Source organism: Camarhynchus parvulus, chromosome 10, assembly GCF_901933205.1.
Source record: "Camarhynchus parvulus chromosome 10, STF_HiC, whole genome shotgun sequence".
In the NCBI taxonomy this organism is placed as follows: Eukaryota; Metazoa; Chordata; class Aves; order Passeriformes; family Thraupidae; genus Camarhynchus; species Camarhynchus parvulus.
Genome location: NC_044580.1, coordinates 4,349,445 through 4,368,742, shown reverse-complemented (window position 1 = coordinate 4,368,742; position 19,298 = coordinate 4,349,445). Strand labels below are relative to the sequence as shown.

Sequence of the window (19,298 nt, the reverse complement as noted above, 5' to 3'; positions counted from 1 at the left end):
TCATCTTGGAGAATTTCATCCATTTGTTAACTATGCGCTTGATAATTAAACTGGAGGGACATTTCTCCAGAATGAGTTGGAAAACCATCAACTTGAGAATAATTCTTTAGCCTTTGTAATGATTTTTTATTGTTTTGTTTGGTGTAATCAAGACAGCCCATGGAATATAAGAAAATTTGAATTGTATCAGAGAAACAAGAAACTTTGGGTAAAATACAGAAAAGTTCTCTCAATTCTATCAGCACCGAGACTCCATCAGTCCATTCTCTCAGCCACAAAATGTGTAATATTAAAACCCAGATGGATGAATCAGTAAAATACACAAGTGCTAGTAGAATCCAACAGGGCTTTTGAGCTAACTTTAAATACATGTGAACTCACTGATCAAAAAAGTGTAAGTATACAAAGTATGAATAAGAAAAAACCAAACAGGCTCATGGTCTAATATTTCTTATCCATATAGCCTATTTCATGAACATGTATTATGTTTTTCAACCACAGGACAGTGCAGTACATAAGAACAAAAAAATAGTAAGAAAAGGTTACCTAAAAAGAACTTCAATGTGTACACCAAATAAAACAGGTAAAAAGAACACATATGGACAGACAAAAACAGATCATGCAAAAGGGTGGTAGGATTATGTTTGTAACTTTGTTTACTGACTAGAATCCATTTACAGGATGGCTTTTACAGGTCAGTAAACAAGCAAGCACTGGGAATTTAGATAACCAACTGGGCAGCAACAGTTACCATGGTCTGCAGCTATCCTACCCATCAGCCATTTCTCTAAAGCCTTCTGGCCCAATTAACCTTGATTTCCAGAAAACAAGAACCTCATGAGCCATCAGATCCCACACAGTTAAACACACAATATTTGAAACATCTGCTTATCTGGGGAACTATGGCAAGTGTGATTTAGTTAGTAGAATTACAGAAGTCACACTGGTGTAATGGAACAGTAATCAATGTAGGGCGGACTGAATTAGGTACTCTAGAAATCCTTTTAATCCAAGAGAGAAACAGCAACTAAGTAAAAAAGTACAATCAGTTTCGTTGTGCTTATCTTGAAACACAAATGAACAGCTGCATCAATCACAGCTGAGATACATGCTCATCATATAATGAAACAGTTTCAAGGAGATGCATGTATCTTCACTTAGGAAAAACAGACTTTAAAATAAAATACTTCATTTCTTTTATGCTGCTTTTGGCTGGGATAGAGTTAATTCTCTTTGCAGTAGCTAGGATGAGATTATGTTTTGGATTTGTGCTGGAAACTATGCTGACAACACAGGGATGTTTTAGTTACTGTTGAGCAGGGCTTGCACAGCATCAAGGCCAAGGGACCAAAGGGATATCTGAGACACAGGACATCAGTGCAGCAACAAAACTGGGGAGAGGTTGGTGTGGGGGCACTGTTTAGGGACTGGTAATTGTTTCTTTTGGCATCACTTGTCTTTCTTTATCATTTATCTCTGTTATATTCCTTTTTCTTAGAACTGATTTTCCCCCACACAGTTATTAAACTGTTTCTGTTTCAACCCATGAGATTTCTTACCTTTACACTTCTGATTCTCTCTTCCCCCCCGCCCCCAGTCCCACGGGACAGGAGACAGAGGAAGTGTGTGGTTGTGTGGTGCTTAGCTGCTAGCTGGAGTTAAACCACGAAAAATTTCATCAAAGTAGTATGAAGGAAGCAAACCAAAAAGCATCCATCTAGTGACTGCCTGATGGAATTATGTACTAAATCAGAAGAGCACTAAATATACTTAATTTAGAATAGCTGCCACATACTAACTGCAGGTCTTTGTCTATTCCCAGCTGCTCAACAACATCAGTGGTACAAAACACAGCAACACAACCACTGTTTAAGGACACAGAATGCTGGATCTGGAATGGTTTTTTAACAAATAAGAAGAAAAATGAGCTCCCCCATGGAGCTGGAAAAGCAGAGAATTGATCATCAGATCTTCTAGTCCTTCCAGGAGGACTAGGTATCACCAAAAATGCTGCCACACTCTGTGAGGAACAAAAGCAGCAAGATAATGATCAGCTCTTTCTTTCAGCCCATCTTTTCTCCCACACCAACCCACCATGATGTCTAACAACAACTCATTAATTTTAAGTTGTATTAGAGGAAAGTGCACCATTTAGGCATCAGCATTCATCTGCTTCACGGCTCACAATGTTCGTGTCTAAACTGCACTGTCCTTCACAAACTACTTCAAAGCCCTCTGAGTACAACATCTACAAAAGCATAGCTATTAAATAGTTCCTTTGAAAACAAAGTCACCCACCTTAGCTTCTTCCTCTTGTGCTTTTTTCACAATTGCTTGTAGCTGCACTTCACGTTTGAATTCTGCATGGAGTAACTTCTCCTCCATCATCCTGCGCCTTTGATCTAACAATTCTTCTTTCCATTTCCTCACATCTTTCTCCTACACACAAGGAATCAATTCATTACTAACACAACATCTAACAACAGGGCCTGAATCTTCTAATCCTTGAAACTTTCTTCACAGTAATAAAGTATTTTCATGCCCTACACAAAGCCTGCCTTGAAGTACACTGCTTCAGTTTGGTGAGTTTTTACCATTTCTGTTGAATACATGCAACACATTTCTCCTCGTGTCATACCTTCCCTGAATCTGAGATTGTCTCCTATAAAATAGTCAAGAAGTTCATGATTTGAAATAATGCTTTCTTTAATTGCTGTGATGCACAAGTCAGCTGTGAAAACTATGTAAACTCAGATGCAGATGTTTGAATCTCTAATATGTCTACAATGTGGAAAAAATCCTTTCCTGCAAGGCAGCAGAGCAGCCCTTTATATCACAGAAAGCTTACCCTCTCCATTAATTTCTGAAGCTTCAGTGTCTTTTCTTCACGTAACTTTTCTCTCAGCTGTTGAGCTTTCATCTGTTTCTCCTCATGCTTCTTTTTGGATTCTGCTATTGTTCTTTTAATAAAACCAAAGAAGAGTAAAATCAAGTTAGACAATATTAACTGACAGTGTAGCAAACATTCCTATGCCATTTCACTAAGAGAAAACAAATAGGCCACTGGAGGGCAATTATTTCCTGTAAATGTGAATACTGTTCTTCTAGACTTCTTCAGTTAGTGGACAATGAAGTACCAGCCTACTCATGAAAAAATACAGATTTCTGTAGCACTTTCCACCCAGACACTCAAAGAGAGCAGATTTGTGGAGAGTTTCCAGCAGCCATGAGTTAGGCTGCCTGTTTTCCCTGGCTGAGCCAGGCAGGCACCAAGTGCAGCACCTCTTGCGTGAGGGTGAGGAGAGTTTCTCGTGCATGTGGATGCCGTGGCCGGGGGAGCGCGCGGGCTCCTCCTCCACTCGGTCTCCCCAGGAGTTGCTCTGGCGCCACGACTCACGAGCTGCACAGGTAAAAACAAAGGGGGGTGTCACAGACATGTTTTATGATAAATCCTTTCATTAGGATTTTTTCTCCTGAGAAGCTGAGAGGTCTCAGAAATGAAATGTAAACAATAATTATCTGCTGCTGTGGAATGCAATAGGTGCATCTGTGATTGGTCTCATGTGGTTGTTTCAAATTAATGGCCAATCACAGGCCGGCTGTCTTGGACTTGCTGGTCAGTCACAGGATTTTATTATCATTCCATTCTTTTCCTTTCCTTGCTAGCCTTCTGATGAAATCCTTTCTTCTATTCTTTTAGTATAGTTTTAATATAATATATATCATAAAATAATAAATCAGCCTTCTAAACATGGAGTCAAGATTCTTGTCTCTTCCCTTGTCCTGGGACCCCTCTAACACCACCACAGTGGGGATAATTTAAACACACTTTTCTACAAGAAATGCCAATAATAAGGATTAGTCTCTCTAGCTCTCTCAGATGGGTTTCCTTGGGCCTAGGTGCAAATACAGACTGAAGCATCTTTAATACCTGTCCTTTTTTAATGCTTAATGATTTTATTACACTTTTATCCAGACGATAATGTAAATCTAGATTAAAACCCGTAAAATTCTAATAGATGCAGAAAGAGAACTGAAGAACAATGAGACACAGAGACAGTCTGAACACAAAGTCCATTTTTCCTCAGGAAACAACAGAGAACATAACGTTACTTGGAATATGTTGGGCAAACTTCTGAAACCTTAACTGGCCATGAATAAAACAGGCATTTTTAAAATTTTAGATTTCCATGTAAGCACAGTAATATACAAAAATTTACCTTCATAATCTGCCAGAACATCATTCCAGTCCATGGACAAACCACAGAAGGATATGCTTCCATTGCCCATATTAGCCTGAAATTTAATATGAACCGGAGAGTAAAAACAAACTTTAACTCACAGGTGCACACACACATTAAACAGTGCCAACTCAGCAACATTCAGCAATGTTTCCAAACAGAACTGGCCTCCCCAAAGGTCAATGCTGTTCCCACTCCGACAGTAAAAATGAAGACTTTTGCTTCATCTACTCTTCCACAGTAGCAATGAACATAACAAGTCTCAGCTCCCCCTGTTTTGCACTCAGAAATCAGCAGCAGGACACTGACTGCAAACTCAGAGGGCTCTGCACCACACAGCAGCACAGTGCTGCTGAGTTTAGTAAGACTAAATATCCCTCAGTATGGGATAATTATTACATGGCACATGTCAAACAGGTTACTTCAATGCCAAAAACCCACTAAAAATTCTGAATTCATTCTCCACTGACAACACAGCTTAACAGGGTACAGTACAATGAACTGGACACTCACAGAGAAGTCACTGTCATTGTCAGTCTCGATGTTAATGTCATTGTTCTCCTCTGCCTCAATCTCTCTGGTTAACTGCTCCTCCTCTGCAATAGCACTGGCAATGGCTTCTTCATTGGCCTTCTCCAGCCGATCTGCTAACTCCTCTTTCTTAGCCAGGACTTCTGCCATGGACTGGAGCAAACATGACACCAGAAAAATAATCAAAATCAGTAGCAGGCACAAAAAGGAGGATTCCACATAGTTAACATGAATTCTATGGTATTTTGTTCAACTTCTCTTTACTTACAGTTTTTTTACTGATATATTTTGTGAAAGTAGCCGAAAACACAAACCCCACTAAAAAGTGTTAGCAACTATTAATTCACTTAGTAACTACATGGAACACGAAATTAATTATTCACATAATTTAAAAACTTATTCTGCCAACCCTGTCATTAAAAGCACAAAGACAGTTCTCCTGCAATTACTGTTTTAAATACTTACTCTTGGGGACTAAGCAAGGCATACTCTGAGACATGAGTGCATGCCATGCTGTCACCTCTACAAAAAGAACCATGCTCCAAAGTATTATTTAAAGATGGAAATTATCTGCATGAACTGTATCTGGAAATTTCACCATAGTTAATACAATGGAATCTTAGGCTGTACTTGTTTTCCAACATGAATGACAAAAGAGTGGGGCAAAAATGTAAGCCTGGATATGCTGATTGTGTTTCCTTCTTTAGTGTCCAGCATTAACCAGACCACTTCCACTCCAGTACCAGACAGTGCACCACAATACACAAACTGGGGTTTAAAGTAGGCTGATCTGGGGCAGTAAAATCCTTCCAAGAGACACAGATCCCACCAACCTGGCAGCATCCTGAACTGCTAATAACTGAGCATCTGAAACAATGGTAGTGGGTGAGATGCTTGAAATCTGTTCTAAAAGCAAACAGGTATTTAGCTTGGAAATTACCTAGCAGGACACCAGTTTGCAAAAGTTAAAGTGATTTACAGGAAAACTTCTGCAAATCAGAATTTTAATCTAGTTTCTGACAAAACAAAACCAAACCAAAATAAACACAAACCCCTACAAACCCAAAACAAAACAAAGCACCTGAAAGTATAACCTGGATTTTATGTAACATTACTGTAACTCTCCACTCAGACAATCCCAGTGAAGCAGACACACCCTGAGACCTGCAGAACTCTCCAGGCAGGAAAGGACACTCTTTTTGGGAAACCAGATAAAAACAGAAAACTGACTTCATGCTTTTTGCCTTAAGAATGGCATTCCTCCAAACTGCTTGTTGTAAAGAAGACCCAGCAGAGCAGCTCAGCAAGACTTAAAAGGCAGAGGTCTGACTCTGTTTCTAACTGAATTTTGATATCCCATGTGCTTCCAGTTTGAATGATGAGCAAAACTGAAGAAAGACTTCAATGAGAGTGTGGCTTAAAATGACTGCTAGTAGAAGGAAATGAAAAATTAGCACAAACATTATTAAAATAAGTAATGAGAGAAAAGATCTATCTATTCCAAGTAACACACTTCTATCTTTCTAGTTTCTATCTTTCTAAGTTCCAAAACTTTACCAGAATTAAATTTTACAAGAAAAGTATCTGTGCAACAATTTATTTTTCCTACAGTAGGTACCTCATAGATTTTTCTACAGTTTTCACATAAGGCTAATAGCAAACACTGTGCAACACAGACCGAGAAAATTAAGGCTTAGATTTATTATTCACTTACAAATCTTATGAGGTTTCTTACCAATCTGGCAGCACTCACATTTGAAATATCTGCAGGATCCATTTCAGTTTCAGATTTAGCTTTTTCTGTTTGATGCCAGTCTGCACAGCCAATGCTCTGGGGGGAAGCCTCATTCATCTGCAGAGTTTTTGAACTGCACTCAGTGCTGCTGAGAACTGGAGGCATCTCAGGAGCTGGTTCTAAGGAATCCCCTTGCAATGCTGTGCCAGGGCTCCCATTGGCTTCTGAGGCTGGGAACTAACAAGAGGCATTTGCAAAATTAACAAAATGGAACATACTGATTTTTAAAGTCAAATTTTAAGGAAATAACTGGCAACAACAGCGAGTGATGCAAATAACTTCCCTTATTTCAGGTGCTCATTACCTTGAAAAGTTGGAGCTTTCTACCTGAAATGTATGTATGAGATGTGTTGAATGCTGACTTGTTGGAAAACATGGAAAAGCAGTCCACAGCATCATACTTTTAATTAGCCTACTTGTGCTGACATCCTACCGCATTCCCATAAATGTAACTGAAATAACCATTATTTGAACAGCCTTTCCTGACCTGGTAAGTTCACAAAAGCTCTAGCCACCACCACATTTAGAAAATGCTCTGAAGAAAAGCTGCAAAGATTTAAAGTTAGAACACGGTTCAAAATGATGGACTGACCTGAGTCTTCTCGGTAAGGGAACCCTCAGAGTGATGCAAAGGATCCTTGTGTACCAGCTCTGTGCTTTCAGACACAGCACTGTCAATGACTGAGCTCCCATGCTTGTTTTCTGCTGGTGGTGAAATGACATTTTCTTTGTCACTGTCACCTCTGGACTTCAGTGATTCTGCAGCTGCAGGAGCTTTTGCTGCCAAAGCAGTGGAGCGAGATCGAACGGGCCTCCCACGCTGAACCGTCTCCCAGCCCTCTGCGTCCTTCCGATCTACGGGAGAAAAACACCCCCACTGTCAGACAGGAACACTTCTAAATAGGAGCATTAGAAACAACTGCTTTATTACAGGATTACACACGTTGTGGGAGAAAAATGTTCTCTTTAAAAATCAATACAAAAAAAAAATCAATGACATATTCTTCAGCAAAGCTTTTTACTTGAAGGAATGCTATTGGTATTACAGACACTGGACAACGCCATTCATGGGACAGGTTCTGTTACTGCAGAGTGAAGCTGCTCAGGCACAAAAAGGTCTGGGAAATGGCAAGGTGAACTTAAGCTTGCCACGTTTTTCCTTGCTATTTCATGAGATGGTAAAGCACAACAAAGCAACAGCATCTGCTCTTCTCTGCAGCAACAGTAACGTTAGAGACCTTTTGTGGAAGTGCAAGTACAGACAAAATAGCACAACTTAGCATGGAAAGTAGAAATGTGGCTCACTATCCTTATTATTCTGCCAGTGCTTTCTTTACATCTTTTTCTATTTGTTTCACTCTGGTAACAAAAATACACTAATTGGTGTCAGCTTTTCGAAAACTGCTTTTCCTGGATTCCAGGAAATAGCAAAATATTGCTAGAATAGGACTGCAAGCTGAAGGAGAAAATAGAAAAGCAGTTTTCTTCAATTACTTTGATTTCTATATAGCTGTTACATACAACTTTCTGATCAATATTTCTGATGTTGGTACGTACTTGAAAACCATTTAAAGTTACATTTGTCTGCCTGAAGCATCAGATCCTAGGTGTGACCAGATTTCTAGATTTCAAGGTGACCTCCTTCTCCATATGTAACATTTTTGTGGCCAGCAATTAATAGCAGCATGTAATTTCCCACACATCTTGAAACAACTGTAAGAGATTTTTTGAAGCCTGACAGTACAACTCACAAGTGTGAAAGGTGTGAAAGGTAAGCTCAGGCCTGTCTATCTGCTGAACAAAAATTCTTGCAAAAAACTGAAGAACTAACTATGTATATATTGTCCAACACACTTCTGGCAAAAGCTGCTTTCAAGATTGTTCACATGAAAAGAGGAGAAGGGTGTAGGACATTATTTTCACCCGGAGGAGTAGAGATGCAAAAAATCCCAACACTGTTTTACAGAGGGTAATAATCTGGAATACAATTTGTCTAAACAATTAATTCTCTGGGTATTTGTAAAGCTTTTACTAACAAAGATAGTCATATAGCTCAGGCATAAAGACCAGAGCTGAAGCTCAAATGTTAAGGTTTAACATACAAACTGGATTAAACAGCCTTTAGGTGCACCTGAACTGCTGTCCAACAGCAGCAGTAACCAGTCAACTGGAAATGAGCCAAAACCAGAACTGATGGCACATTTATCCTTTGCTGCCCTTGGCATCCAGCATTTTACAAACACTGCTATTTAACTGTGACGTTCTTTTAACATCTCAGGATGAAACACAGCAGCCTGGCCCAACAGCTGGTGTAACTCCTGAGTTACCAGGGAATTTGACAGGACTGTACTGGAATTTATCTTTGCTGAGCAGCTCATGCAACAGCTGGTTTTACATAACTATATAACTGTTCACAAACCTCAACGACAGATACAAAAAATTAATTTCGTATTTTACTGTTGAGACACTTTCAGTCTAGAAAAATTATTGTGTATTTTTAAGTAAACAAAATTCCCAAACTGTCTGAGTGAATATGGCTGATCTCTTCAAAGATCACTGCTGGTACCAGAGTCTGTGAAAAGCCCTTCTGTGTTCCTTCTCCTCATGTGCATTTGCACACATTGCAGTGTGTCCCACTGGCCAGAACAGCAGTCAAAAAAACACCAATTACATTTTCCTTTGCCACAGACTTCCCACATGATCCCTGCAGGCAACTTTGGCCTTCTTTTCATTTCTTCATCTTCATATAGAAAAAATATTACCTACAGGACCTAGTGATGGGAACATATTGCCCTCTCAGGGACAATCTTAACAGCAGCCATTCTCCAGGGAAGAGGGTTTAATTCCCCAGGAATCACAACCAGATTTACTGCAGAAAGCTCCCAGCCTGTGCAGCACCTCGCTCTGCACCCTGTGGGACAAGGACTGCCCAGGCACCTTGTCTCCCACCTCACCCATTTTAGTAACCAACGGGACCACAAAGATTCTGCTGTATCTGGCTTAGGACACAATCTGGCCAAGAAATTTCTCTGGCAAGTAATAGCAGAGATTGTTCAGAAGAACTGCTAAAATCAACCAAAAAACCACCACTGCTTTACTGCAGCAGCTTTTGGGTTGCAATTCTTTCTGCTTGTCATTTGCAAAACAAGATTGTTGAAACACTTCACTTCTATTTGTTCTGAAAACTGAAGTCACCTTTTACATAAAAGCATCTTTTCTACATTAAAAGGATCAGAAGATACCCTTTTGTTGTACCTACTACCTAAACATAATTTTACTAACATCTAGATAAGATATATTAATCATGTAAATGTATCTTAATAATCATACTAATATCTTTTACTAATATCTACTAAAGCTTATTCTACCAAAAAAGAATATTCTTGCCTGTCTTGCCTAGTTGTTCTTTGTCTCGTGGCATATTTCTTAGCAGTCTAAAATGACAGAATGAATCAGAATAAAATTATTCAGAGCATAGAAAAACCATAATCACACTTACTAAAGTAAGAACAAATCTTTTCATAAAAGCCATACATGTTCAATTTTTAATTTGCATTTGTTCACTGTCAGATTCATATTTATTACCCAAGACTCAACCAAGCATTTTAATAGCCCAGAAATACTTGCATTTGAAAGAATATTGTTTGGTGACTTCTTTAAAACAAGCAGTTTTTAATTCATGCATGTATTCAGACTCCTGACCTACCTGGAGTCAGTTTAACAGTGTGATGCCACCTGACAATTACAGTGCACCAGAAGATTCTGTTCATTTTAATTCACCAAGCAGTTTAGGATTCAGTCACTTCCAGGCACGTTTTTAAACAAGAGTTTGCAAAGCTAATATGTTTATTGACATTAGATCACATCTAATGAGAGACAAAGTTAATACTCAGTGAGGCACCAATCTTCCTCCATGTTTTTTCCCTCTGTGTGGAATTCTTATAGCCCAGTAGACATCTCCACAGGCTACATATCACATGCTGGGTTTGATTACTCCCAGAGCTTTGTAAATGAATAATTCATTTGCCTGCCCTGATCATTCTCTAGTTTCACGTGAACTTGGCTGTCCCTGCCTGCTCTTGTGTTACATGGATGTGACAAGCCATCTGTCATCTCGGGGCCCTCCCAGCCTCCAGGCTCTTGGGAAGTTGCTCCATCTGGAAGAACCATCCAAGGAGCTCACTGGAAACACCACAAACAGAAATCCAGGCACCTGTGTGCAAGCTCCTGGGTTCTAACTCAGGAGATGCACAGCCCCTCTAAAAAATTTACTCACCAGTGACTTCCTGCCCAAACCCCCACAAAAATAAACTTCAGCCCCATCTGAGCCCAAACCAGGAGAGCTGCCTGAGAGGGCTGGAGATGCTGCAAGGTCTCCAGTCTTAGGTACATTACAGAGAACATCTATTCACAGCTATGGACATGAGCAATTCATACAAGAAAGAGGATAATGATAGTAATAACAATAAAAACCAACCAGATTTCAAGTATGGCAGCAGAAAAAAAATTAGTGCTTCTGAGAAGTTCACATGTTCTAGATTGTTCTTTGTCCTAAATCCTGTAATAACATTATTTTAGTTGCAAGCATCTATTCCATTTCTAATACAAACTCTAAACTTGTATAACTCATCTCACTTTTTACCACAAGCACCAGGGAATTCACGAGCAGAAATTGCTCAGACAGTAAGAAGAGATTACATTTCATATTGTAAAAAACACTCTAGCATGAAAGACAATTTTTTGAAATTCATTAAAATATTGAGGGTAACAGTAAGTTTAATGAGGGAAATGAGATAAGATGATTTAACCTCATTTAATTATGCATTCAGAAAAGGAAGATTAAAGAACTATGTGGAAAAATAATGCATTTTCTTTCTCCCTATGGGCTTACTTAGTTAAATTTGGAAATTGCATCAACCATGAAACAGCTACAGTATCATACCACTCATCCACATTAGAAAACCATTGTGCGACCTAATGATAATGCTGTGGGAAATCACTAGAGAAAAAGTGTCTGGGGAAATCCTGTGGCTGTAAGCCCCAGCTGGGCTCTGGGTGGGCAAGGGAGCATTACAGGAGGCAGGGGAACCCTTCCCCCAAGGCCCACATGGCCAAACAGCTGTTTGGGGAGTGCATTAGCTGGGCACGGCAGAGCAGATACACGAGCCTCAGAGCTGCTCCAATAATGCATGTGAAGAGCCCCTGTGGCTCCCATCCCATAAACTTCACAGATTTTCTTCTGTTTTCATCACTGGGGATAACTGGATCTTACCAAAGTGATTCCACCTCCCACACACAGGACAACATGCTCCTACAGAGAACTTGATTTGTTAAAAACATAACAATTCAGCCACGAGCAAATCACTGAAATTCTCCAATGCTCAATGTCAGCAATTAGAGATTCCTAAGAATAAACAAAGTCTAGAGGAATGACTGTTATTTCTTAAAATGAAATGTTTCAAGTCTGGATTGCATCCTCCATTTGATTTGAAGATTACTGAACACTTGTAGCCAGTACTACATGACCTAAGGGGCTTCTCTCTTTTTGGAGCTCATCAGCTGAAAGTAACATTCAATGAAACAGCACAACACTGATTCTTCAGCCCTCTAAAAGCCTCTGAAAGTAACAAAGTCTTTTGTTTCCCTCTCAGCCCCTTAAAATACATTATCCATATTGAAATACAGATCACTTTTATTCTCTGTGTAGCTAACAACATTCTCCCTATGCACAAGAACACCTAATAAAGGAATTTTAGCAACAGCTTGGAACCCTGTCACTCTATTACGAGTGACAATCACCAGAAAAAGCTTTTGTTACGAGCAACTTCAACTACTGTTTATCTCAAAAGTGCAATTACACATCAGCTACAGTGCTGAAAACTCAGCCACACAGCTCCTGCTCTCTAAGCAGCTCACTGCAACTGTACACAGGCAGCAGCCATGGATCCCCCTTCCAACCAGCACCCCATGGAGTATGGCTGTGATGGTTCTGCTCCCAGCAGAGGAACTCACTCCTGAACTCATTCACGTTACATGCCAGACCCCTGGACAACGTGTTTTACTTCCATGATATGCCAAAAGTCTGCAAGTCACCACACATGGGTTCTACTGCTCCTAGGTTGAACAAACACCTATCTTAAATTGATACATGCACTTTCTGGAACTTAAAAAAAAAAACCAAATGCAGCTCACTTTTAATTTTCTTTCAGAATATCCATTTCTACGTCCTGCCTGATGGTTTTGCAGAAAGTCATCAGAGACCACACATGAAGAAAATAAATGAAAAAGAATCCATTTCTGAAGACAATCTCAGAGATCCAGTGCAAAGAAACTAATTTAATAAACCAAATGGTAGTTTTTTATGTCTGCAACTAAACCAATCCTTTCTAGAACAAAAGATCCTGAATCAAGCATTCTCCAAAGAGCATCTTTAGAGAAAAAATTCATAATTAAATGTGGTAACTCTTGTCTTCCAAAAAAACATCAATTGTTACTTCAGCATAGTTCTAATAGCATGTTCTTCCAGAACATATAAAACTATCTTGAGCTCTTCCCAGATTCCTGCACATGCATTATTCTTTATATTGTTAAGCCATCCCAACTTGCAGTCAGTTAGATTGGCAGTTTGTGACCAAAGACCTTTTGCTTCTTGGGATGTTATAAACTGGTTTTAACAGATCAAATTCTAGTTTGTGATAATACAGCAGAATTTTACCTTCACATGAAAACACATTTTTGTCTTAAACTTAACTACTGCAATAAAAGTCTGCATGAATATTTTATCTTTTATCTCCATATTGAATTTAGACATTGTACTTTGCAAAACTAGGTTTAATTTTGCTTAGAACACAGGTCATCACATTCTGAATTCACTTCATCCCACAGAGTTTGTGAAAACAACTTAGGCCACAGAAGGGGACTTGCCATTTTTCCGCAGTGCCTTCTGTGCAGGAGGTGCCAGGCAGGCTTGTGCTGTTGCCAGCTCAGGATTGGCAGCTTTAGTTCCATGGTTGGCTTTTACCTTATCGGCCCAACTTACACCCGAGGGAGCCAGGCGTGTTGCAGAAATTGTCACTGCAGGGTTCCTAAATGAAAGTCACAGCTCTTTTTAGTGTCTGGTCAAGTAACAGAATGGTTTGTTAGAAAGCTTTATGAGACCATCAGAACAGTGCTGAACAGAACCACCTTTCCTTTGGCAAACTCTCCAGCTTGCAGCAATTTACACTGAAAAGTTGTTGTAATTTGTTCAACTAATTACTGTTTTTAATAAACAAGATTAAATTTAATTGTTGTGATGCTTATTTCTGAAGGCATTAATGTTTTTGGCAACCAAAGCAATTCATCATAAATTCTACAAACTAAGTATTGAAAAATACTCCTGTCATTTCAAGCCTGGCATTTGACCATTTAGTACTCCCAATTCCTTTTCATTAAAAAGAATGAACAGATTTTCCTACTCATCTTCCACATAAGTGATTTTATTTATCACACCCTTCTTGTTATCACTTCTCTAAATTCTTTTCTTTTTGCATCAATGCTGTTGGATACCTCTGACTGTCCCTGTTTCTAGTTTCTGTACTTTTCCTACTTTTTCTACACTGCTTTGGGGAAGATGGGAAGATGACTACAGGTATGAATCATTAATTTCTACAGAGGTACACCACTACCTTCTCTCCTATCCCCTATTCCTTTCTTAGTAACCCCTAGCATTCTGCCAAAAATTTCTGTAGCACCAAGTATGTCTCAGCCCTTATCTTCCATCCTATTTTCTCTCTCACACACAAAATATTGTAGCCCTCTGGAGTTGCCTCGCTTTGAGACACACACTAAGAAGAAAAAAATTTGCAAGTGTGAAGGACAGAAAACTCATCTTGCTGTTCCTTGCTCTAACACACAGAGTTTCTCATCATGTCCCTGTGATTGTGAATAAAACACCTCCAGCAGCAATAGCAACAGGTTATTACAGCCAAATAAGGCTTAGCTGAAAGACTAATTGTGCTGAGCTGTTATGTTCTAATAAAAATAAAAATAAAAGAGCATTGATTTCCACCAGATTCAAGTGTTTCATTTGAGTGCTTGTGCATATTTTCTCCCCACCACCAGGCATTTCAGCAGACACCTCTCAGATGTTGTCAGGTAGGTATCAACAGATTCACCTACACCAAACACACTTTGTAGTATTTTTGTAGAAATACCCGATTTTCAGAGAGCTCAATCCTCAGAGGTGCTGACCCAACAGCCCAGTATCACATCTCTATTGAGGACAATGCAAGCACTCAGGAAACTGGGCAGTGTGTTCCTGAGATTCCAACAAACCTGAACGTTGTTGTTTTTCAGCACATGCCCTGAGAGAGATTTCAACTGCACACATCTGTGCTCTCCAGACTGAGACAGCACCAGGCAGTGCTGCTCTGAATCTATGCACACTTTTGTTGAACTGCTTTCAGATATTTTCATTTCAACAAGTAAAAGATGCTCTACTGTAGTATACAACATGGTCTACATTTGAACTGGTATCAGTTTTGCCACGCATCAGAATCATCATAATCTCACTTTACACTCACTCTTTCTGACCTGTATTTACTTCTGCTCACTCAGCTGGCCATTCACATTGCACACACTGGCCATTCTAAAATGCCAGTTACAGACATTCTGACCTTTGTTTTGTAGAGAGAAGAGAGTACTAAACAGATCACATGAAATACACTGACAGTATTTTATCTTCAGGTCTTTGTAATGACTAGTAATTAAATGTATCACAAAGTCAGGAAAAAGTAAGTCCTTGATAGGATTTTCCTTTAGAGATCATGGGGGTTTTTTTAGGAATGCAAAAAATTGCCTATATGATTTAATAACAACAAAACAATACATTGGTTACTACAGAAAAATAGTGCATTCGTGAACTTTGCTTCAAATTAATCTTTATTTTAGCTTCATTAAACTTCTTAGTTGGTTTCATACCCAAAATTTAAACTCCTTCGAGCATTTGATGTCACACTAATCCTGTCTGTGGAGGGACTTGGGATCACGTGGCGTCCTGGAGACATTTTCTTTACTTCCCAAGCCAGTGAAGTTGGTCTGCAAACCCAGGAAAGAAAAGTTTAAAAATACAATTCACAATAACTCTTCCTCTATAATCTTAAAGCAAAGCTAGAACCACCAAACGCTGCTGAATTTAATCATTCATCTTAGCAATTTTTTCTACACTAACTACAAACCCTATCAGCCACACCCATATCCAAAATATTGCCTCCTCTCAAGACTACAATGCTTATTTCAAATTCCAGTATACAGCAAAACATCAAACCAACCATTCAAAAGGAAAAGATGAGGGAAGGACTCATCCTCATGAGGGAAGGAAACATCCTCTACTTCTAAGTGACAGCGACAACGCACATAAAATGTCCTCACACCCATTTTGTCCAAAAGGAAAATTGGTTCTATTTGCTGAAGCTCTGCTAGAAAATGAAGTTTACTGTGAACTTTACTCTCTCTGTAGATTAAAAAAATACAAATCTAATTACCTGCTTTGAGCATCAGCTTTTTCTAGCTTCTCCTGTAGCTGTATCCAATCAATCAATGCTTTGAAGTCCCTTACATAGTTATCAAGCATCATCAGGACTTCCTGAAAAGCAACCATCACATCAATCTTTCTATTTAAAAACAATCCCCCACCCCAATAAAGGAACTGAAAAGAAAGAAGGACATTTACTATTTAGCTTTCTCATTAAAAATAAACCCAGGAAAACCCCTGAAAACAAGAAGGCACAGAAAATTAAGATTTTTATGTGAACAATCATTAAAATATTTATCCTAAAAAAAAGGGTGCACATTCTTCAAGGTCTGTGTCAGCATCAGTGTGTAAGGACAAAATGGCAACATTTGCAAGAAAACAATTCTTAACACACATAAGGATACCTGTTTCATTATTTATGCCCCTTTTTTGGTCAGAGTTATCTTTTGAAATATGCTGAACATACATCACCAAGAAGGCAAAACTGCATAAAACCTAACAGGTCAGTGGAAGACTAAAAATATCACAATTAATCTGTTTGTGAAATAAAAGCAGACAAAACTACACAAAGGCAACAGCATCAGAACCTGGGTGGGATTAAAACATACACTGTTGGAAACTTATGCGGGCATGCTGGAAATTTACTCAGAATATGCAAAACCTTGATGAAGCAGTTTGAATCTGGAACCACATGTTGCTCTCCAACAAATAAAATTAACTGTTACAAAAGGACATATCAATTAACTTCACACTACTCCAGGAAGAAAATCACAGACAAAATGGCAGTGGCTGAAGAGACTTGTTTCTGATTAAAACACCCTTAACTTTGAGAAATTTTGACTGTGTCTACTGATGCCCAGTTGGCACAAATGTGTGAGTGTAGTGCCTATGGTATGGTCAGATTACATCCAGAAACAATGAAAAATTCAAGGTAAGTTGCCTCTACTCTGTTAATGGCACCAGTTTTTCACTGCAAGGCAGAGCAAAACATAATATGGAACTCTCAGTTGTGTTACCTGGGCAAACTACAGCCATTGCTGCCACTGGCAGGGAAAGGAGCAATTCTTTATATTCCACATATAAATTCAAAAATCATTGACTGAACATGACAAAACACAGACCTAAGGCACCTCCTCAGCAAAGCTGAATATCACCAACACAGCACATGAATGCCTCTCTCAGAGAGTCTGAGCTCATGGCAGTCAGAAAGAGCAGCTTTCATAACTACTCCGTGCCAGACAAGAAAAATGTGTCCCATACTCTGTCGTGACAACATGCTGAAAATAATCAAAATTCATGAATGAAGCTTGAATCTGAAACTTAAATGAGCTTCACATGCAGAATGTAAAGTACAGACATCATTTTATGGTATAAGGAAAAACACTAATGACAAAATGCTGCTGTTTCACAAATTCTTTACTATGCCAAAGTCATTCCTGCTGGTAATAAGATAAATTTTCTGCTCAAAGTAAGTAATTATTACTTAGAAATTTTGGGAACAATTACAAATGAGAAGGTATTGGTTCTTAAGTGTAAAACTACAAATTTTAACAGTAAAACCTTTGACACCAGAGCCAGTAAAAACACTCTCCTACAGTCCAGGTAACTAATGCACATTTTTGCAACATCACATCCCACAGAGATTTACTTTTAATTGTCCTTTTAACAGAAAAAAACCCTCTAACATATGAAAAATACTTTTTCATATAAAATCATATGGATTAATATTCATTTTGTTTAATGTTGAAATTCAGCTTCAGTTTTGACATGAGTATCCTTTTAACTACTCTTTATGACACACACAGAGCATTGCTGTAAGGGAAAGGCACCACAAAGTCAGACACCAGGGAGGGAAATCAAACAGAATCCCACTGCTGATGCAGAAGTTCCTCTTTGTTTTGAAATATTCCCCAAAAATGCTAACAGAAATCTTTCTTACAAAGCAGTTGGTTTACAGCACCAAAATAATTAAGTAAAGTCTGCTACAAGAAATGAACAACTCAAGTGTCTCAACCAGTTCTTTTTTCTGTTCCACTAATAAAATTTCAGCTTTCTAATCCAATTCATGTCCATTTAGGTTAGCCCATGCTAAGTTGTGCTGACTGGTACCAACAATGAGAGCATAGAAAGCAAAATTTAATTCTGAATCATTTATTTTTCAAGTCAGCCACTTACATATTCCTCAGGAAAAAAAAAAGAATTAATGTGAATATGAGTTATATTTCTGAAGTTAGCTAGCACAGGAAAAAACCACAATAAATGGTTTAACCTATTTTAAGGAATGTTTAGCTCCACATTATCAGAAATGATCAGAGCAGACCCATGCAGCTGTAACCCGAGCCATGTTTTATGAACAAGGGAATACAAACAAGACAAGCAGCTGGAGCGGCCCCACACTCGCTGATGCACATCTCTCTCCCTAAAGCCATGAGGGCCATTTTGTCAAGCAGGATGGAGCAGAACAAAAGTGGCTCAGAAAGCGCCGTTGCAGGCATGCAGATAACTCCATATAGATGTCCAGCTAAAATTACCAATTAGCTCCCCGATGGGCTGCAGCGGCTTCGATTGGTGTGCACGGGAGCCGGGGCTGGCGCGGGGCAGGCGGGCCGGCGCCGTCCCTTTGTCCTCTGACACAGGATCCCGCCGGGGCTCCGAGCCAGCCCCGCTACCTGCGGCACTCCCACAGCCCTGCTGAGCCACGCAAACCTGCACCACCCGAGAAGCTGCTGACAAAAAGGAACCTTCATGGGCCACTGTGCTGCGGCTGCACTGGAGTCAGAACAATTTTATATCTCATTATTTCTCAAGGTCACATCCATGCTGTATGGTTTTTAAAGACAGTTTGAGCTAAGTAAGAAAGCAATACTGCTAAAAACAACTCTTCAAGGAAAATCAGCGACAGGAAACTCAAACCAGACACAATGTAACTCCTGTTACCTTCTCCTCTCTGTTCTCATCAATTCTCAGATCACCAGTTGTGCATGTTTCTTTTTTGTTTTCCCTTCTTTTCTCCAGCTTTCATTGATCACTCTGGTTGCCATGTATTTATCTCTTAAGTTGGACTTCTAGTCTCTTCAACTGGATGATTGTTGGAACCCAGGGCATCCCTCTGGCTGTCCAAGACGGCCAGGACCCCTGCCAGGGGGCTCCGAAGCCCTGACACAGAGCCCAAAACACCTGTGGGTTTGATTATGACCTGTGGAGCAAATTACCAACC

General features: G+C 39.3%; 1 protein-coding gene across 4 annotated transcripts in view; it reads right to left on the bottom strand.

Moving 5' to 3' along the window:
• The window catches only part of SCAPER (S-phase cyclin A associated protein in the ER), a 139,416-nt gene that overhangs the window by 100,350 nt on the left and 19,768 nt on the right, over positions 1–19,298 (bottom strand). For 3 of the 4 annotated variants that reach the window (XM_030954978.1, XM_030954981.1, XM_030954980.1), the window contains exons 6-15: positions 16,092–16,192; positions 15,529–15,645; positions 13,492–13,652; positions 7,160–7,422; positions 6,508–6,744; positions 4,755–4,925; positions 4,221–4,296; positions 3,283–3,400; positions 2,849–2,960; positions 2,299–2,439 (exon numbers count right to left, since the gene is read on the bottom strand). In XM_030954978.1, the coding sequence (XP_030810838.1) occupies positions 2,299–2,439; positions 2,849–2,960; positions 3,283–3,400; positions 4,221–4,296; positions 4,755–4,925; positions 6,508–6,744; positions 7,160–7,422; positions 13,492–13,652; positions 15,529–15,645; positions 16,092–16,192 (1,497 nt within the window). The remainder of the gene's footprint in view (positions 1–2,298; positions 2,440–2,848; positions 2,961–3,282; positions 3,401–4,220; positions 4,297–4,754; positions 4,926–6,507; positions 6,745–7,159; positions 7,423–13,491; positions 13,653–15,528; positions 15,646–16,091; positions 16,193–19,298) is intronic. The other variant, XM_030954979.1, reaches the window with a different exon arrangement.